This window comes from Pogoniulus pusillus, chromosome 4 (genome assembly GCF_015220805.1).
Source record: "Pogoniulus pusillus isolate bPogPus1 chromosome 4, bPogPus1.pri, whole genome shotgun sequence".
NCBI lineage: Eukaryota > Metazoa > Chordata > Aves > Piciformes > Lybiidae > Pogoniulus > Pogoniulus pusillus.
In genome coordinates this window covers 3,298,616-3,318,033 of record NC_087267.1, presented here as the reverse complement: position 1 = coordinate 3,318,033, position 19,418 = coordinate 3,298,616, and the positions used below count along the sequence as shown (strand labels likewise).

At 45.1% G+C, this 19,418-nt stretch overlaps 1 protein-coding gene across 1 annotated transcript in view; it reads left to right on the top strand.

The window, feature by feature from the left end:
• The window catches only part of MSRB3 (methionine sulfoxide reductase B3), a 95,018-nt gene that overhangs the window by 74,247 nt on the left and 1,353 nt on the right, over positions 1 to 19,418 (top strand). The window contains 1 exon segment of the mRNA XM_064142879.1: positions 10,097 to 10,194. Within this exon segment, the coding sequence (XP_063998949.1) occupies positions 10,097 to 10,194 (98 nt within the window).

Below are 19,418 nucleotides of genomic sequence, written 5' to 3'. Positions count from 1 at the left end.
CCCTTGCCATGGACAGGGACCCCTCACACTAGATAAGGTTGCCCAGAACCATATCCAGCCTGGCCTTTAAAATTCCAACAGCTGGGGCTTCCACCACCTCTCTGGGCAGCCTGTTTCAGTGTCTCACAACCCTTATCCTGAAGAACTTCTTCCTAGCATCTGATCAAAGTCTTCCATCCTCTAGCTTGGATCCATTCCGCCTAGTCCTATTACTACCTGACACCCTAAAAAAGTCCCTCACCAGCTTTCTTCTAGGCCCCTTTCAGATATTGGAAGGTCACAATAAGGTCTCCTCAGAGCCTTCTCTTCTCTAGACTGGACAATCCCAACTCTCTCAGTCTGTCTCCATAGTAGAGGTGCTCCAGCCCTCTGATCAGCCTTTCTCTGGACACGTTCCAGCACGATGTTTCTCCTCCTGCTTATTACATCACGTTTCTTCTCCAAGACAATTACTTCTTTTCACATGTTTCTTTACCTAAAATAGTATAAAAGAAAACAAGACCCTGAAATGAGTGTGTCTGCAAAAACATGTAATAATTGCCTTCCACTGTGACCATTTGTACTGTACCCAATTACAAATGCTTTTAGCTTAGATTGAAAAATAATGACATGTCATGAGAAGTTTGTACATTTGCTTTGTTTATTTATTTTTTTCAAGTGAAGAAAAATAATTACAGAAGGATAATCCAGAAGAAAAGGAAGAAATCAAAGCAATAGAACAAGGGGACACAGTCTCAAGTTGTGCCGGGGGAGGTCTAGGCTGGATGTTAGGAGGAAGTTCTTCACAGAGAGAGTGATTGGCATTGGAATGGGCTGCCCAGGGAGGTGGTGGAGTCACCGTCCCTGGAAGTGTTGAAGCAAAGCCTGGATGAGGCACTTAGTGCCATGGTCTAGTTGACTGGCTAGGGCTGGGTGCTAGGTTGGCCTGGATGATCTTGGAGGTCTCTTCCAACCTGGTTGATTCTGTGATTCTATGTGGTCACGTAAGGAACCCCACAGGCACCAGAATGATAAAGGGACTTGTGCTGAGCTGATTTGCAGAGCAACCATGTTAGCACTTGCTTAGTCTTTGAGAGTCTCCAGAGGCAAGCTGGGCTCTCCTCAGCAGAGCATTAAAGGAGGACTGCTCCTCACGACGTTGTTTTTAAGTAGCTTGCTTCTTTTTTTCCTCGGACTATGTGACCAGCTACATAGCATGGCTGTGAAAAGTCTTCCTTTGAAATCCTTCTTGGAAGGAAATAGAGCATTTGGAGAGAGGGTGTGCTTTGCTTTAGAAACTGTATCAGAAAGCAAACCAGACGGTGAGCATGGTTTGAAATGCAAACTAACATTTCCATAGTCTCCAGAAGAGGAAAGTGAGTGTGTGGAAGGCTGTGTGCACATGCATCCTGAATCATAAAATCATAGAATCATAGAATCAACTTGGTTGTCTTCAACTACCTGAGGGGTGGTTGTGGCCAGAAGGAGGTTGCTCTCTTCTCTCAGGTGACCAGCACCAGAACGAGAGGACACAGCCTCAGGCTGCTCCAGGGGAAATTTAGGCTGGAGGTGAGGAGAAAGTTCTTCCCTGAGAGAGTCATTGGACACTGGAATGGGCTGCCCGGGGAGGTGGTGGAGTCGCCGTCCCTGGGGCTGTTCAAGGCAGGATTGGACGTGGCACTTGGTGCCATGGTCTAGCCTTGAGCTCTGTGGTAAAGGGTTGGACTTGATGATCTGTGAGGTCTCTTCCAACCCTGATGATACTGTGGTACTGTGATACCTCAAGGGACGGTGCTTGGTCAAATCACTTCCATTGTAAGGCTTCCAGCTCACTTGTTTTACTCATCCTATATGAAAGCTTTCAGTGGATGGCACAGGTAATTCACAGGTTTACCAATTGCAAGATGTTTTGCAATCTGTAAATTTTGGAAGGAAAACAAAAACATTTCTTCAAAGTTGAGTGCTTTGGGCTGAGGTTATGAGGTCAACAGTAAATTCTGAAGATTACTTGAGACGTTTCTTGATGGCATTTAAAAAATACAGCTGAGGGTTACACTGCTTCACACAATTCTGTTTGGTTCCTTTGATGCCCAAGATCTACAGCTGATTTATGTGTGAGATGTGTTTTAAAAAAGCATTAGCTGTGATTTAAAGTAACAAGAGACACTGTTCAGATGAAGGGAGAAACCCATCCTTTGGGAGGAATCGAGTTAGGTTCAGTAGTTTTGTTGAACCTGAACCAAGAAAGAAACCATTAGTAACTCAATCTTTGTAAGAAGACTTGAGGAAGATCCTAACTCCTGCCCACCTGTTGATTTTAGCAGCAGCCCAGACATGGGAGATATCAGGAGTGTTGTAGTAGAAGGCTCTAAAACAACTGGCTTGTAATTAGCAGTATTTCAGAGCACAGTGAGAAGACTAAGGAAGCAGCTACAGCGATAGCAATGTTGTGATACAGTTAGTCATTACTAAGGAGAGCAGACTTCATGCTTTTATTTCTTGAGAAACATCAGAAGCACACTTGTCCTGAAAATTCAGACACTGAACGACATTGTAGATGTGGAGTTTCAGATCTCCCTTAGCAATCACTTAAAATTTAGCCTCCTCCTGCTAACAAAGAAATAAGTCTGGATTACATATGCTGTTTCATAGGAAGTTGTTTGGATAATCAGAGTGCTGTGGTGGAATAAAACAAATGCCATCTTTGTTTATGGCTTTCACTGCTTTATTTCCCAAGTGAGAACCATTAAAAAAACCCAACAAAACAAATAGGTGAGGATTGTCTCCTAAAAGCTGCTATTGGAAGGCCAACTGTTTTGTTGAACTCCTTCCCACAGTGTTCTATCAGAGTGTATCTATGTGCTGTGATAGCCCAGCTTCATTCTTAGGAACAGGTAGTGTGTTAGAGATAAGCCTCCACTTCACTCTTCCTTCCAAGATGAAGCTTCAGTGTGTCTTTGCTCCCCCATTCTAGCAGCCACTCTGATGCGCTGCATCTTCTGCTGATAACCAGTACTGTGTCACCCTTCTTATGTCAGGATGGTGCTGGAAAGGACCAACTCTTTTCTTTCCAGTGGAATACATCAGTGACAAGGTTGGTGAAGGGACTAGAGGGAAGGTCTGATGAGGAGAGGCTGAGGGAGCTGGGCTTGGTTAGCCTGGGGAAGAGAAGACTCAGGGGGGACCCCAGCACATTCTACAGCTACCTGATGGGAAGGTGTAGTAAGGTGGGGGTCAGGCTCTTCTCACAGGCAACTTGTGACAAGATGAGAGGACATGGCCTGAAGCTGTGCCAGGGGAGGTTTAGGTTGGATGTTAGGAAGCACTTCCTGATGGAAAGGAGAATTAGACACTGGCATGGACTGCCCAGGGGAGTGGTGGATTTGCTGTCTCTGGAGGTGTTTAAAGCAAGGTTGGATGTGGCACTTAGTGACATAGTCTGGTTGATGTGGTGGTGTTATGTCATAGGCTGGACCTAATGATGTCAGAGGTCTATTCTGTGATTCTGTGACTTGCTAGGGAACAAGAATTTTACTATGACTGACTGTTTTTCTAGCTACATTTGGATAAGTTAGATGAACCTTCTTCTGAAAGCAGGAATGGTAAAATATTTATAAGTCAGAATATTCATTGTGCATTCATCATCGTGGGGGTATTATGAAAAAGAAAGCAGCATGCTGGCCCCAAAAAGCCCTATATCTGCACAGGCATTCTTCATAATGGCAATATGTCATTTTGTAGTTCAACATTAAACTTGCATGTGAGAAGTTGCAGCTGTGGATGCCTGTGTTTTTCAGGTTCTGTTTCAATAAACCTGTGAGAAAGGAAGAAGTGAAGGCCCTTCAGCTTTACAGCAGTTTCAAAGCAGAAGCTTTATTGCCTTTTTTTTTTTTTTTTGTTTTGTTTAAATCCTATACACTGCATGTTTTTACACAGACATAGCTTCTTAGTGAAGATAAATGATGAGACTCTACCTTAAAAAGCCTTTGGGTTTTCATTAATCCGTATTAGGTTAAAAGAGAATCAGAGTTCTAAAAATACAGCACATCAGAGAAACAAGGCATTTCTCAGGTCAAGGTCCTCTTCTCCATCTGGTGCCGTTTGGTACTTCTAACATCTTCCATCTCCCCCTGCTTCTCCATCTGTAAATAACTCACTGGGGTAAATGCTTGGAATATTTACAGCAAAGAATGATAAAATGCAGGTTCAGCTTAATCTCTTTGGGATCTAAAATGAAAGCCATAACCACAGACGTCGCTGTTATTGAAAAACTGTGGAGGTCTCTCGTCAGCAGGTGGATGAAACGGGAATAATGCTGGGAGCATTAGGTGCTCTGGGACTGCAGTTGTGCTATTCAAAAAGAAAGAAGTCCGAAGGAGTATTAGTTCAGGAGAGGGGAGAGCACATCCCAGCAGGGCTGACTTTCAAAAGCAGCCTGCCGTTTTGCTTCTGCAAATAATTACAGGCTCATATTTTAACGGTTAGATGTCTAAGTGCTTGCATCCGTTTATTAGGAAGTTGGAGACCTAACCAGTACAAAATGTGTGCAAACTTGCAAAACTGGAAGGAGGCTTGATATGCTTCTAAACCTGATCAATCAGTCAACAGCTGGACTGCTTTCCAAAAGTTTATGGGAACAAAATGTCTCTCTTTCTTTGTTTCAGTTTGGTTTTTTTGCATAAGGTCAGCATTGCCCTAGGAAAGAATCCTAGAGTAGCCCATGAGACAAGGCGCTTTAGAATTTCCTGGGTTCATGTGAACAAAACAATCAGCTCCTGCTGGCATTTTGTATCTCTACCAGCAATGCACAAAGGACACTGGACTGTAGGCACATGGTTTGCTGTTGCTGCCTTATTCAGGCATGGCACCGACTTCGACGTCTCAGTTTAAGGACACTAAGTCTTCAGTTTGCCAGTGGTTTGGGTCTGCTCTGTACTGGCTGCCTGTATTGTTGTGATACCTACCTTGTGCTCTCCTTAGGTGATTGTTTAGTAATACTGGTTCAATCGTGTACCTAGAACAGGAGGTCTGAAAGTGAGAAAGAAGATGCCTCTTTTCAGTTATTTGAAGCCCTGTGTTCAGGGCTGCAAAAGCAGTGCCCAGCACGGGGTATCAAAACCAGCATTTCTCTTCCCCTGTGTTCTTCAGCATTGCTGCCCAGGGCAGTACCAGGTTGTCTCTGCTCTGAAGAAAGCATTATTTGTCTCCTCTTTGCCATAATAGAGACCATTATGAAGAACAAAAGGTTCAGTTTTGGTGAGGGAATGTGGGGTGAATTTTAGAAATGCCATGCAGCCTTAACAGGATATTTGGGGGATGTCCAAGGATGAGGAAGGATAGGACATGAGTCAGTATGAGTGATGCCCAGCAGCTTAAGAGCCTTTCTATTGCTCATGCAGGATGGAGTGGGAAAGATCTGTTAATAGTGTTCGGTTTACACATGGTTTCCCCTTACGTACTTGCAAGAAGAAAGTTTCATGGCTTTATTTAGTGTATTTTTAGATCCAGGAAAGGATACTTGCTATATATATGAAAAACTATTAATCTCCATGGCTGCCTTATTAAGGTACCAGAAACTATGCCACTTAGGAGGTAGTAGGCTGACTGCCATGTAAAAAAGTCATCAGAGTGAGCATGAGCACAACAGCCTCTTATTCTAAAGCCTGTTTAGTTTACCAGTGTGATGCAGAATGATTGTGAAGATAAGAATGAGCCCACTTTGAGTGTCTGTGACATGATAAAAATCGCTGATTGTTAATGTGTCATACTCTCCCTCAAACTAAATTTTACACACAAGGACAAATGTATTCACAAATCCTAGCTGCACACAAGTGTAAATGACATTTGAAGTTGTTCACTCAGCTGGGAGACTCCCCCCACCCCCATATTGTCTCCTGCAATTACCCTTTGCCCCTTTCCTCCAGCAGCTATTTCTGCCTAGCTGTTATGCTTTACCATCCTTCAAAAGACAGCAGCTCCACTCCTGCTGCCCATCGGATGTGGCCTGACAAAAAGCCATCACCCAGGGAGGATTGAGTCTCAGAACTAGAGTCCTCCAGTGCTCAGTCTCAGCATTACTAAAGGTTCCTGTTTCTATCTCTCAGTTCAGCAAAGAGATAGAAAATTATCATCTCCCTCCAGTTTTTGCAGAAGTGTGCCCTTTGCAAGTACAGGATAGCCTTCAAAGGCAGGCTGAAGCTTTAATGCACAGCTAACAGCAGTCTAAAATGTAGAGCATCTCAACCATTATTCAGCCTTACAGCAGGAAGGAGGCGGATGCTCAGTAGGACAGGAGTGGAGGAGCAGCATCAGCATCCGGTGAAACGGCATCAAAAATAGCCTGGGGCTTGTGAAGTGAAGGCCATTGCTGGGTCATTTACCACTTATGAAGGCAGAAAGAACATGTGAAGAGGACACAGGGGTCTGGTTGGCTTTCCCTTTCACTGCGAGTTGGCCAATGTGCAGGCAAGCAGACTACTTCTACAGCTTATTTCTGGCAGATTTTGAAGTATAGAAAGTGGCCACAGAAGGCTTAGCAAGCTGGCAAATAGGTTTCTACTTCATCTGAGGAGAGAGGAAATGAGACAGAAGAGGGACATGGGTTTTCTTGGTGAATTTAACTCATCAACTCAATAAGCAGTTCACTTGTCTTCCTCTCAAGGTCAACAGAGTGACAGTGTGCCCTGTTCTGTTGCAGGGTTTGTTCAGTCCAGTCAACCCTCATCAAGTTACTAGTTTGTCACAGTAATACTGGTGCCAGGCCTGCCATGTCACTCAAGAGAAGATAGTTTGGATGAGAGAGAGTTTGAAGTCCACGCTGTAGAGGCGCAGTCTATTTCTCAGTCCAAGTCTTGGGACAATGTGGCAACGGTGGAGCCTTTGTTGCCTTTGTCATGTAGAGCTCGGATTGACAGCCTAAACTGAAGTCACTCCAGTTGGGTACCAAGACTACTTTAGGGGAAGCTTGCCTGTTGATAGAGGGTTCAGATTACAGGCTGCTTACAGGGGTTGTGGAGTCTCCCTCTCTAGAGATATTCCGGACCCACCTGGGTGTGTTCCAATGTGATCTGCTCTGGGTGATCCAGCTCTGTCAGGAAGGTTGGACTGGATGATCTTTCAAGGTCCCTTCCAGCTCCTGACAATCTGTGATTCTGTGATTTTTAACAAGTCCATGGAGTTCACCCAAAGCAATAGTTTTTGTGGTGAATGGGTAGACCAAAAGGAAAAGTCTGCAGAAAGGATGGATGGATGGATGGATGGATGGATGGATGGATGGATGGATGGATGGAGAGAGGGATGGTTGGTCAGTCTTTCTTTAATGGAAGGACTTTTCAGGATATCAGGTAGTGACAGGACTAGGGGGAATGGAGCAAAGCTGGAGATGGGTAGGTTCGGGCTGGATGTGAGGAGAAAGTTCTTCACCATGAGAGTGGTGAGAGCCTGGAATGGATTGCCCAGGGAGGTGGTTGAGGCCTCATCCCTGGAGGTGTTTAAGGTCAGGCTGGATGAAGCTCTGGGCAGCCTGATCTAGGGTAGGATGTCCCTGCCCATGGCAGGGGGGTTGCAACTAGATAATCCTTGTGGTCCCTTCCAACCCTGATTGATTCTATGATTCTCTAATGTCAAAGCTGACATAAACACATCTCCTCCAAATGTTTCTCACAAGATAATTTCCTCAGCAAGGCAAAGATTTCTTCAAACTCTGTGTAGCTTCCCCTGTATTGTTGTCATGGAGGAGGCAGAGTTGCCTTTGAGAGCTTCTGCAGCACTGAAGTGTTCATCCTCCAAAGGCTATCAGATGATTGGTTGCTCCAGACACCTTCCTCTTTGGAACTTCTCTGCCATCACACAAGGACAAACTGATAGGTCTGGTTTGCAAAATTACTGAATTAATAAAATCTAAAAAAGGCTTCATTAAAAATATTCAGACCACCTCTCTGTAAGGCTACAATGTTTGTAAGGCAGAGGCCAAGCTAAGATGACAAATGGTGTTGGAAAGGAGCCACTGATCAGGAGCCATAAATATTTCTGTCAACAGAGTAACCTCTTTTGTAAAACTTGTCATTTGTTTATTCCTTTTGTGTTTGTAAAGGTAGTTGCTTGGCAGGGATATTGTACATGTGGGGAACAGTTTATAAAATGCCCTTTTTTACAGTTGTCATTGCACTGTTTGGGGTTGCTGCCTTTTCAGAGCTCTTACTCCTCAGTTTGTGTGCTGGCTGTAACTCTTCCTTTTGCAGTGTTTTGGGGAACAAAATTACTCTGCTTCTGCGTTAAGTTCTGGGGTGGAAACATTTGTGGGTACCTTGGGAGTATAGGACTTGGGACTTGCAATGCCTTCAGGTTGTAAGCTTTGGTATGCTACCATATGGTTGTTGCCAAAAGAAAGATTAATGCATTTCTGAGCATTTCTTTCTTACCCAATCTATTCCTGTTATGCTTGTCTCCTTATAGGAGCTCTTCTCTATTTAATAGTTCAAGATAGAGCTTAAGACATATATTTTTTTCTCCAGTTTGTACACTTCCTTTACTCATTTTCAGAAAACTGGAGGAGCTCCATGCCTCATTTGAGTGTACAGGAAATTTTACTCACTTTGCTTATGGGAAATATGGGAAGTTGTATACATCCTTTGTGCATCTGTGTGCAGTGATTCACAGTTGCTGCAGCATTTCTTAATCACAGAACCACAGAATTAGTAAGGCTGGAATAGACCTCTGAGATCATCAAGTCCAGCCTATGACCTAAGACTACCACATTGACCAGACCATGTCACTAAGTGCCACATCCAAGCTTGCCTTAAACACTTCTAGGGACAGCAAATCCACCACTTCCCTGGGCAGTCCATTCCAGTGTCTAATTCTCCTTTCCATCAGGAAGTGCTTCCTAACATCCAACCTAAACCTCCCCTGGCACAGCTTCAGGCCATGTCCTCTCATCTTGCCACAAGTTGCCTGGGAGAAGAGCCTTACTCTCACCTTACTACACCTTCCCATCAGGTAGTTGTGGAATGTGATAAGATCCTTCCTGAGTCTCCTCCAGGCCAAGCAACCCCAGCTCCCTCAGCCTCTCCTCATCAGCCTCTCCGTCCATCCCTTACTCTGCTCCATCCCATCCCCAGTCTTGTCACTCTCCTCTGGACCTGCTCCAGCAGGTCAGTATCTCTCTTGCAGTTAGTGGCCCAGAGCTGCACACAGTGCTGGAGGTGAGGCCTCACCAGTACCAGTACAGGGGCAGGATTACATCCCTAGTGCTGCTGGCCACACTATTCCTGATACAGGCCAAGATGCCATTGGCCTTCTGTGTCACCTGGGCACACTGCTGGCTCATGTCCAGCCAGTTGCGAACCAGCACTCCAAGGTTCCTCTTAATAGGTTATTGCAAGTCCTCAATAGCAAATGCTTAACAGATAGAGGAAGAATAATCAAGGAGGTAGTGTATATGTGGGCATATGTGCAATATACAGATGACAAGAGCAGCCTGTGCATGTTATATTTGATGAGAGATTGAATGAGAGAGCAGAGGAGAAGGTGGGATTTCAGGTGGGCATTGGTAGATGTTGACAAGACCTTTAAGCCTTACATAGTTCTTATCAGGTTCTTATGTGGGAATCCAGTGTCATATGATGACAGGTTTTTGAGAGGTGGCTTAGAGGTTTTTCTTAGGTGTGTGTGTGGGGGGGTGAGTAACACCCTAACCATCACATCCTTTTACACTGAAAAAGCAAAACCATTTGTGTTCCTTGAGATCTCATTGCTTGTGTCCAGGGTGGAATTGGTGTTTCTTTAAAATGATGATGAGACTGAGTCTAGCTTAACTGGGCAACCACCTTCAATGCCTGAGCTAAAGTGCTACTGCTGCTTGTGGCAGAGTGCAGGAAGCTCTGTTGAGATAGAAGATGTGCAGATAGTGGCAGTTTAGTCCTTGCCTGCAAACAACTTTGTGTTTATGGAGGGAAATTTTCCTAAGTATCTAAGAGAGTTATGATCCAAATTCTCCATTTCGGTTCTTTTCAGGCTCTGGAGTGAGATTGACATTTTTCAGAGTGTCTTGCTTTTTACAATGCCATCTGCCCCAAAGATGCCTTCTTTCCTTACTTATCTCATTCTCCCTTTTCAGGTTGGCCTTCCTTCTATGATGTGATCAGTCCCGATGTAGTTACCTTCAATGATGATTTCTCCTATGGGATGCATCGGATCGAAATATCCTGCAGTCAGGTTAGTTTATAGCACACAGAGACCATTCCAATGACAAAGGCTGCAAAAATCATTACAGCGTGCTGTACTTTCCCTAAGATTTGTAAACCTTTTGGTTCCATTAAATAGTAATCATTGTGAGAGAGCACAATGGGTCGTAGGTATAACAGCTGGGTGGAAGGAGCTGAAGGCACAAAGGACTCGTTGGAATGCACGTCGCTGTCTCTGTGAGATTTAACAGAGCAGATGTAAATGGTTGGATTCAGTGCTGAGTCTACAAAGCCCTTCCTGAGGAGAGTCTCTTCAAAGGAGCTCCTGAGCCTGAGCCTAGCCAACTGATTCCACACATGAGCAGTTGTGAGGTTAGTCAAAGGCAGTGGAGCAAGTGCCTGTGTGCTGATTCCATCAGTGTGCATTACTGTGCAGCCGTGCTAACTCATGCCCAACACTCATTCCCAGCACAGGCCTAGTGGCTGCCCCAAACAATCTCATCTGCTGATAAGGTGCTGATGAAGTCATCTTGGTTCATAACGTGCCCAAATTTTCCATTACCTGGGTTGTTTTGTTTTCTCTCATCTTTTGTGCTCCTCTCCTCCTGGTGAAGGGAGTGGCATAATTGTCACTTAGCAAAGGGAGAGGCTGATCCATTGGTGTTCAGCACATGTACACAGCAACTTGCAGCCCTCTAGCTCCACGTACTCCAACTCCTCCTGAGAGAAGCAACAGCTTCATTTGGGCAGCCATAATTTGCTGTTCTCTTTCCAGACAGTAGTGGAGGGATAACTGATTTTGTCCATGATCATCAACATCCTTGCTAGTCAATCTTTAGATAGAAATGCTCAGAGTGAATCAAGAGTCTGAAAAAGAGGCAAAATTGTGTTTGTGGGGAATCTGTTTGCTTCAGCCTGGGTAGAGGTGTTAATGGCCAAATCAGAATGTCTGATAGTATGCAACATATACTGCACAATTCTGTAGTTTGTACATCACTGATATGCTTTAGAAGATCCAATTAACACTCTTTGGGAGCATCCAGTTCCCTAAATTCCCTAGCAAAGCAGCAATGGAACTGCAGACTAGGAATCTCATGCTTCACCAGTGATTACTTGCATAATCAAAAATCCTGGAGTCATAGTTGTAGAATGATTTGGATTGGAAGGGACCTTAAAGATCATCTAGTTCCAATCCCCCTGCCATGGTCAGGGACATCTTCTACTAGGCTATGCTACTGAAGGCCCCATACAGCCTGGCTCTGAACGCTTCCAGGGTTGAAGCCTCTACAGCTCCTCTAAGCAACCTGTCCTAGTGCCTCACCACCCTTGTGATGAAGAATTTCTTCCCAGTGTCTAATCTCAATCTAGCATCTTCCAGTTTGAAGCTGTAACCCCTCATCTTACCACTGCATGCCTTTGTAAAAGGTCTCTCTCCAGCTATCATCTAGGCCTCTTTCAAATACTGGATTGGTGCTCTAAGGTCTTCCCAGGGCCTTCTTTTCTTCAGGCTGAACAACCCAAGTTTCTCAGCCTGTTTTCATAGAGGAAGTGCTCCAGCCCCCTGATCATCTTTGTGGCCCTCCTCTGGACCCCCTTTAACAGTTTCATGGCCTTATTGTGTTGGATGCTCCAGAACTTGGACGCAGCACTCCAGGTGAGGTCTCTGCAGAGTAGAGGTGGGGAATTGCCTCCTTCAGTCTTTCAGCTGTGCTGCTTTTGGTGCAGCCCAAGACAAGGTTGATTTTCTGGGCTGCAAGCACACATTGCTGGCTCATGTTGAACTTCTCATCAACCAGCACACCCAAGTCATTCCCCTCAGGATTGCTCTCTATCCATTTTCTGCCTAGCCTGTATTTGTGCTTGGGATTGCCCTGACCCAGGTACAAGACCTTGCACTTGGCTTTCTTGAACTCTTTGCGTTTCACATTGTCCCACTTCTCAAGCCTGTCACGGTCTCTCTGGATGGCATAACTTCCCTCCAGCATGTTGACCACACCACATAGCATGGTGTCATCAGCAAACTTGTTGTGGATGCACTTGATCCTGCTGTCTGTGTCACCACAAAGATGTTAAACTGCACCAGTCCCAGTATTGACCTCTGAGGAGCACCATCAGTCACTTGTCTCCACTTAGCCATTGACCATCACTCTTTGATTGTGATCATCAAGCCAATTCCTTACCCACCGAGTGGTCCACCCACCAAATCCATGTCTTTGCAATTCAGAGACCAGGATGTTGCGGGACACAGTGTAAAATGCTTTGCCCCAGTCCGTCAGTGCTGTCACCCCATAATAGAAGGCCACTGATTTCTCAGGCACAGTATGCCCTTGTCAAAAACACATTGGCTGCCACCAGTCACCTTCTCATTTTTCACGTGCCTTAGCAGACTTTCCAGGAGGATCTGCTCAGGGTAGGATGTGAGACAGACTGGCCTCTAGTCAGACCTATAGTTCTCCAGGTCTTTCCTTTCCTCCCTTTTTGAGAATGTGGGTTATGTTTCCTCTTTTCCAATCAGTGAGAACTTCACCAGATTTCCATGATTTTCAAATACAATGGAAAGCAGATCAGCAACCCACTCTCCTCAGCTCTTTGTAGGCCTGAATAGTGCTAAAATCAGCATACTGCTAACCTGCTGAGCCTATATCTGCTGACACCCATAAAGAGGTGGCCAGAGCTCCTGCTTTCACCTGTGAGAAGCCCAAGAAAGCCTATGGTCAGGCCAAGGAATCTGGGAATGTCATTTACCTGTTGCCAAACCAAATAGCGTTAGCAGACCTGAGTCTGACAGTATTAGCAGCAGTCACATGCAGACACCATAAAATTAAAGCAAAACCAAACCCTGAATGTCAAGCATTAAGAAGAAAAAATGCAACCAAGGTTGCTATATAATCAGATGGCAGCTTCCTACCAGCTACTTCCACTTCCTGGGGCAATAATAACTTGATAGATGATGAAGTCCCTCCAGAGAATAGCTTGAGGAGTGGTGAGCATCTTTGCAGCCACTGCTCAGCACAGTTAATACCACCACATTGTTTATCCATAACAAGACCATTTCCTCCCCTCCTTGGAGCCCTAGGAATGTGAATCACACGTGCAGCTGCAAAAAAATGCAGTTTTACTGCAGTCTGGAAAGAAGTGGGATTGATATGGCAGGCCTTGGTGGAACTGGAAGAAAATACCCTCTCCCACACCCAAGACCTTATTAATCTTTTGCAGATGAAAAATTAGTTGACTTTTTCCTTTAGAAGTCCTTTCACCTGAGAGAATAAACCCTCCTCTCCTTTAATGTTCTCCATTATAGAAAGCAAAGCAAGGGGAAGATTGCAGTAATATAAATAAAAGACATCCATGAGATTGTCCTACAATAACTTCTGCAGTGCTTTGGAAACTATCACACTGGGTGTATTTAAAAGGTCAATGATCAATGACAGGTAGGAGTTAATTACAAATAGAATCATAGAATGGGTCAAATTGGAAGGAACCTTAAAGATCATCTAGTTCCAACTCCCCTGCCATGGACAGGGACACCTTCCATTATGAGAATTAATGAGGCAGGAATTATAAAATAAGTAGTTATTTTTATTTCTGGAAAGCCCTGCCCACAACTCTATATTAATTAGTTAATTTTAGGGTGCTAATTCATTTGGGAAAATCTTCATGAGGATGCTTATGGGCAATATAGTAATTTAGGAAAATTGGAAAAGAGTATCCACAAAATGGCTTTGCTCCACTTACAAATAGGCAGCCTGGAGCCCTAGGGAGAGTCTGTGCTACTCACTGTGGTGGAGTAGAAATTTCAAGAGTCTATGGCTCCTTTGTGGCAGTGTTGGAACTGCTTGGCCATTGAGAGGCTTCCAGATCTTCCCAGGGTGCTGGGAAAGAGGCACAGTATCACAGTATCACCAAGGTTGGAAGACTCCTCATAGATCATCAAGTCCAACCCTTTACCACAGAGCTCAAGGCCAGACCATGGCACCAAGTGCCACGTCCAGTCCTGCCTTGAACAGCTCCAGGGACGGCGACTCCACCACCTCCCCGGGCAGCCCATTCCAGTGTCCAATGACTCTCTCAGGGAAGAACTTTCTCCTCACCTCCAGCCTAAATTTCCCCTGGCACAGCCTGAGGCTGTGTCCTCTTGTTCTGGTGCTGGCCACCTGAGAGAAGAGAGCAACCTCTTCCTGGCCACAACCTCCCCTCAGGTAGTTGTAGACAGCAATGAGGTCTGCCCTGAGCCTCCTCTTCTCCAGGCTAACCAATCCCAGCTCCCTCAGCCTCTCCTCGTAGGGCTGTGCTCAAGGCCTCTCACCAGCCTCGTCGCCCTTCTCTGGACACGCTCAAGCATCTCAATGTCCTTCTTAAATTGAGGCAGAGGATCTCTGACCTGATCCTGATTTCTCTTGGAAGAAGAACCTCTTGCAGAGGTGCAAGCAAGACCTCTTGCAGATGTGCAGAGAGCACCACATCGGTGGCACTTCTTGCCACATTGTGAGGCACTTAATGCCTTCTCCTGTGAAACTTGAGGCACTTAAGTTTCCAGGTAGTTCAAGCCCAAAACATCAGGGCTAAGCTGGTCTGAAGCACGAATGAGGCAGAGCAGAACACGTTGTCCAAGAGCAGTGGGGCAGAGGCAGTTCCACGAGGCAGAGGCAACAAGGCAGAAGCAGCACACACTGAGGCAGAGCAGTTGCAACTTAGCTCAATTTGTATTACATGCCCAAGTGTAATGGCTCTTTGGCCACAGAGATTCACCAGTCAGAATGGCATTTGCCAAGCTGACCGTATTAAGTGAAAGCAGGGTTTACTGACCCTTATTTGGGCAAGACACCAACAAGTACCCTGTGGGTACCTGTGTGTCACTTTAGGAGGAGACATGATGGCCCAAGCCTTTGTTTTTCCTTCTGCCCTTGCTTCCCTCATCAGCAGAAGGGTGGGGCAAACCAGGACATCTAACAGGCCTGTTAGCCTTCCAGGACACACTATAACAGGTAGCTCAAGGCCCTGTCCAACCTGGCCTTGAACATCTCCAGAGAGGGGGCATCCACATCTGCAGAATACTGTCAAGATGGTTGCATCTCTTTTTCTCTCTCTTTCCTACATGAGAGCCCCTTCACCTCAGGTCTCCCAAGCTATTAATCACACCTGTAGTATGAAGTACTCACAGTAGTTTGCACATCACAGAATCACAGAACCTTAGAGGTTGGAAGGGATCTCTGCAGATCATCGAGTCCAACCCCCCTGCCAAAAGCAGGATCCCCTAGGGTAGTCCACACAGAAATGCATCCAGAGGGGTTTTGAAAGTCTCCAGAGAAGGAGCCTCCACAACCTCTCTGGGCAGCCTGTTGCAGTGCTCTGTCACCCTCACTGTAAAGAAGTTTCTCTTCATATTGAGGTGAAACCTTTTACGTTCCAGTTTGTATCCATCGCTCTTTGTCTTATTGCTGCTTACCACTGAAAAGAGATTGGCCTCCTCCACTTGACACCCACTCCTCAGATATTTGTACACATTGACCAGATCCCCTCTCAGACTGCACAGCCCCAGGTTTCTCAGTCTCTCTTTGTAGGGGAAATGCTCAAGTCCCTCCAGTCATCCTTGTGGCTCTCCACTGGACTCTTTCCAGCAGATAGCTCAGAGCTTGCTACAGCAGCTGACTGTAATCTGCTTTCTGTGCCTCCCAGCAGCATATCAGAACCAGGAGGCTTGGGAGATCCAAGCATGCTGACAGTTAGCAGTGACCTCCCTGTTTCCTGCTTCCAAACGTGCACTACAGGTGGCCTTATCCTGCTCCACCATCCCGGGGACATTCTGCACAGCATATTTATGTGCAAGGCTGCAAGAGATGATTTTTTCTCTTTTGGGGAAGCTTTGCAGATGTATATACAAGCCTAGGAAAATGGTCAGCACCTCTTCTGTGTAGGGAGGACAGTAAAATCAATTCACCCTTTGTACTCTCAGCTGAGGGCCAAGTTTCTTCAACGGTGATAGAAAGGATTGGATTACATTTATTTTTAGGGCGGATGAATTATAGAGCCCTCTACAGAGAGAATTGCCACATAAATCTTTGGTGAGGGGTAATTTCAAAAGGTAACAAATTTTGCAGTAATCCAATCCTGATGTGATTCTGCCATCACAAGAAGGTGTCGTGAGACTACCTCAGACTCTTGCTCAGCTTCTCAGGTTTTCTGAGGAAAAGCTTTTTGATAGATTGTCTTTGTAGTCTGTATGTGCGTCTATTACTCCTGCAGACCATTTCTCCCTACAGTTTTTCTTGTTCTGTTTCCATCCAGTGGAGAGGGAATGATTTATCTTTGGTTAAATGTTAATCTGGAAAAGATCTGTTTAACACTTCTAGCCAGGAGGTTTTGAAGCATTCTTAGTTGAGATGAGATGATTTAATTAGGATGCTGAGCACTGAGGAAAATACTCTCTCTGGGACATTTAAGTTTTTTTAGGTATTTTTTTTCCCAAGGTATGGAAAAGCTTTATAATCAGGTGGAATGCCTCGTTGTGAGAGACCCCACTCTGAGAAACAGCAGAGATTTTCTGCCCAAACTGCCTGAAAAAGAACTTCAGTCTGTACCACAATGAAATAAAATAAGCAGCGGTGAAAGAAGCAAAGAGTGGCAAGATAGCAGTCTTTCAGGAACAAGACCTGAAGCTTTGTCTTCTCTATTTCCCTTGCATTTTTCCTTTGCTCTTATCTTATTTGTGATTGTTTGTCTCCCTTTCTTTAAAAAGCTGAGCTGCTGCTTAACCTGAAGTCATCCCTGCCTTTTCCTGCTGCCTCTGGGAGCTTGTCCTGCCCATAGCTGTGATGGTTTGGGCTCTTACCCCGCCCCCCCCCCACTTTGTATTTGCCCCAGCTAACTCAGACGGCCTCTGGGAATATAGATGAAGCAATTTATTTACAGCTAGCAGAATTTACAAGCAGCTATTTACAATATATACAGTTCTATACAATTATATACAGAAATATACAAAGGATAAACAATACAAAAGCACAACTCCCCTCCCAGAAACCTGAGTCCCCAGGAGGGGCTCTCAAACCACCCCAACACCTCCCCCTGGCCCTCTCAACCTTACCCCAGTTCTCAGGAAGAAGAGAGGTGCAGCCAAGAGGTTAGGGAGCAAGGTTAGTAGGAGCAAGGTTAATGAGATGTGACCAGGTCTGAAGGCAAAGGCAGAAGAAGAAAACAAAATGGAGAAAAAGTCTTTCTTCTTCCCAGAGCTCTCAGCGAGACTGTGAGAGAAGTTGACATCAATTGTTTTCATTTCACTGCCTGTTATCTAGTTCTGTTACCAAAACATTCCAGCTTGCTTCTAACTAGCACAATAGCACAGGCTGGAAATGCCCTTATTCGTTGTTGAGATCCTTGCTGGATTGCCATGGCTGTTTCAGCACCACTCTCTGGGAGCAGGGAGCCTGTTCTGAGATGTAGCTGCATAGGTGGGACTGACGATTGGGAGCACTGAGGTTTCCCAAGCCTACCTGCCCTGCTTCCAGGGGCAGTGAGGATTATTGACTCAGCTGTCATTAAACAAGGATAATTTTTGTCCCTCCCAGCTGGCACGAGAGCCTCCCCCAGCCTTTCAGTCTATTGAAAGAGTTTAACCTGAATGCAAAGCTTCTGCAGATAGCCTTCCTACTGCCTTGGTGAACTAAAGACCAGAACAGCAGGAGAGCAGTGGCAACACATCACATTCGCCATCCCTAACTCACTCACAGTTTAGAGTAGTCACTGTTGCCTCTTTGTATTTGGGATGCTATGAATTAGTTCAATGTTAGGAATAATTTACAGTCTTTAATTTTTGCTGTCTGACTGTGAGCCCACGAGCAGCTCTGTGATCTCAGTTACAGCATTTTGGGTCTTACTGAGATCAGCTATTGACTTCAAAGGCCAAGGCTCTTGGGTAGAGCAGCATGACTTTCCTGTTCAAGATAAATATTTCTCCAGTGCAAGGTTTTATTTTTCTATTTTGCATGGCAGGCTGTAAAAATGAACTTGTGGATTTTAAGTGACTAATTACAAGAAGTTCTTACTATCCAGAGAAGTTGTCAGACATAATGTACAGCAATATCAATCCTAATTTTTTTTTAATGAAGATCAACTGGGTCAGCTTCTCAAAAATATTGTGATGTTCTGTAAAGCAAGGGACTGTGCCTTTCTTACAGAGAGAAGCAGCAGTGTTCACCTTGACTACAGAATCACAGAATTGTCAGTGTTGGAAGGGACCTCAGAGATCATCCAGTTCCAACCCCCCTGCTGTGGGCAGGGACATCTCACACTAGGTCACGTTGCTCAGAGCCACATCCATCCTGGCCTTAAAAACATCCAGGGATGAGGCTTCCACCAACTCATGGGCAGCCTCTTCCAATGTCTCACTACCTTCATGGTGAAGAACTTCTTCTCAACATCCAATCTGAATCTACCCACTTCTAGTTTTGCTCTGTTCCCCATAGCCCTATCACTACCTGACACCCTAAAAAGTCCCTCCTCAGCTTTTCTGTAGGCTTCCTTCAGATACTGGAAGGCCACAATAAGGTCTCCTCAGAGCCTTCTCCTCTCCAGACAGAACAGCCCCCAACTCTCAGTCTGTCTCCATAGGAGAGGTGCTTCACCCCTCTGCAAGTGTCTTGAGGCTGCCTTGTACAGAACAAAAATGTCCACAGACCATCTGTAGTTTCATACTTCCTACAGAAAGTAAATTCAGCATCATTCTTATTTGTAATTAATCCCAGGTAAAGATTATTGATCCAGAAATATTTTGCATATCTTCACTACAGGTCTGTTTTAGTCACTTGTCCCTATCCTAAATATACTACGGAAAGTAGTAGGAAGTGAGTAGTGGACAAACTGCATCCAGAAGGAACCTGATGCTCAGAAGAGGCTGTGTAGAGTTTAAAGAAAAATAGTATGTGGGTGTAATCCAAAGAATGTCTTTCCCACTTTAGGACCTTGCCAGGATCATCATGAAGTTCAGTCATAGAATGTCATAGAATGTCATAGAATGTCATAGAATCAACCAGGTTGGAAGAGACCTCCAAGACCATCCAGTCCAACCTATCACCCAGCCCTAACCAGTCAACTAGACCATGGCACTAAGTGCCTCATCCAGGCTTTTCTTGAAGACCCCCAGGGACGGTGCCTCCACCACCTCCCTGGGCAGCCCATTCCAATGGGAAATCACTCTCTCTGTGAAGAACTTCTTCCTAACATCCAGCCTATACCTACCCTGGCACAATGTGTTTTCTTATT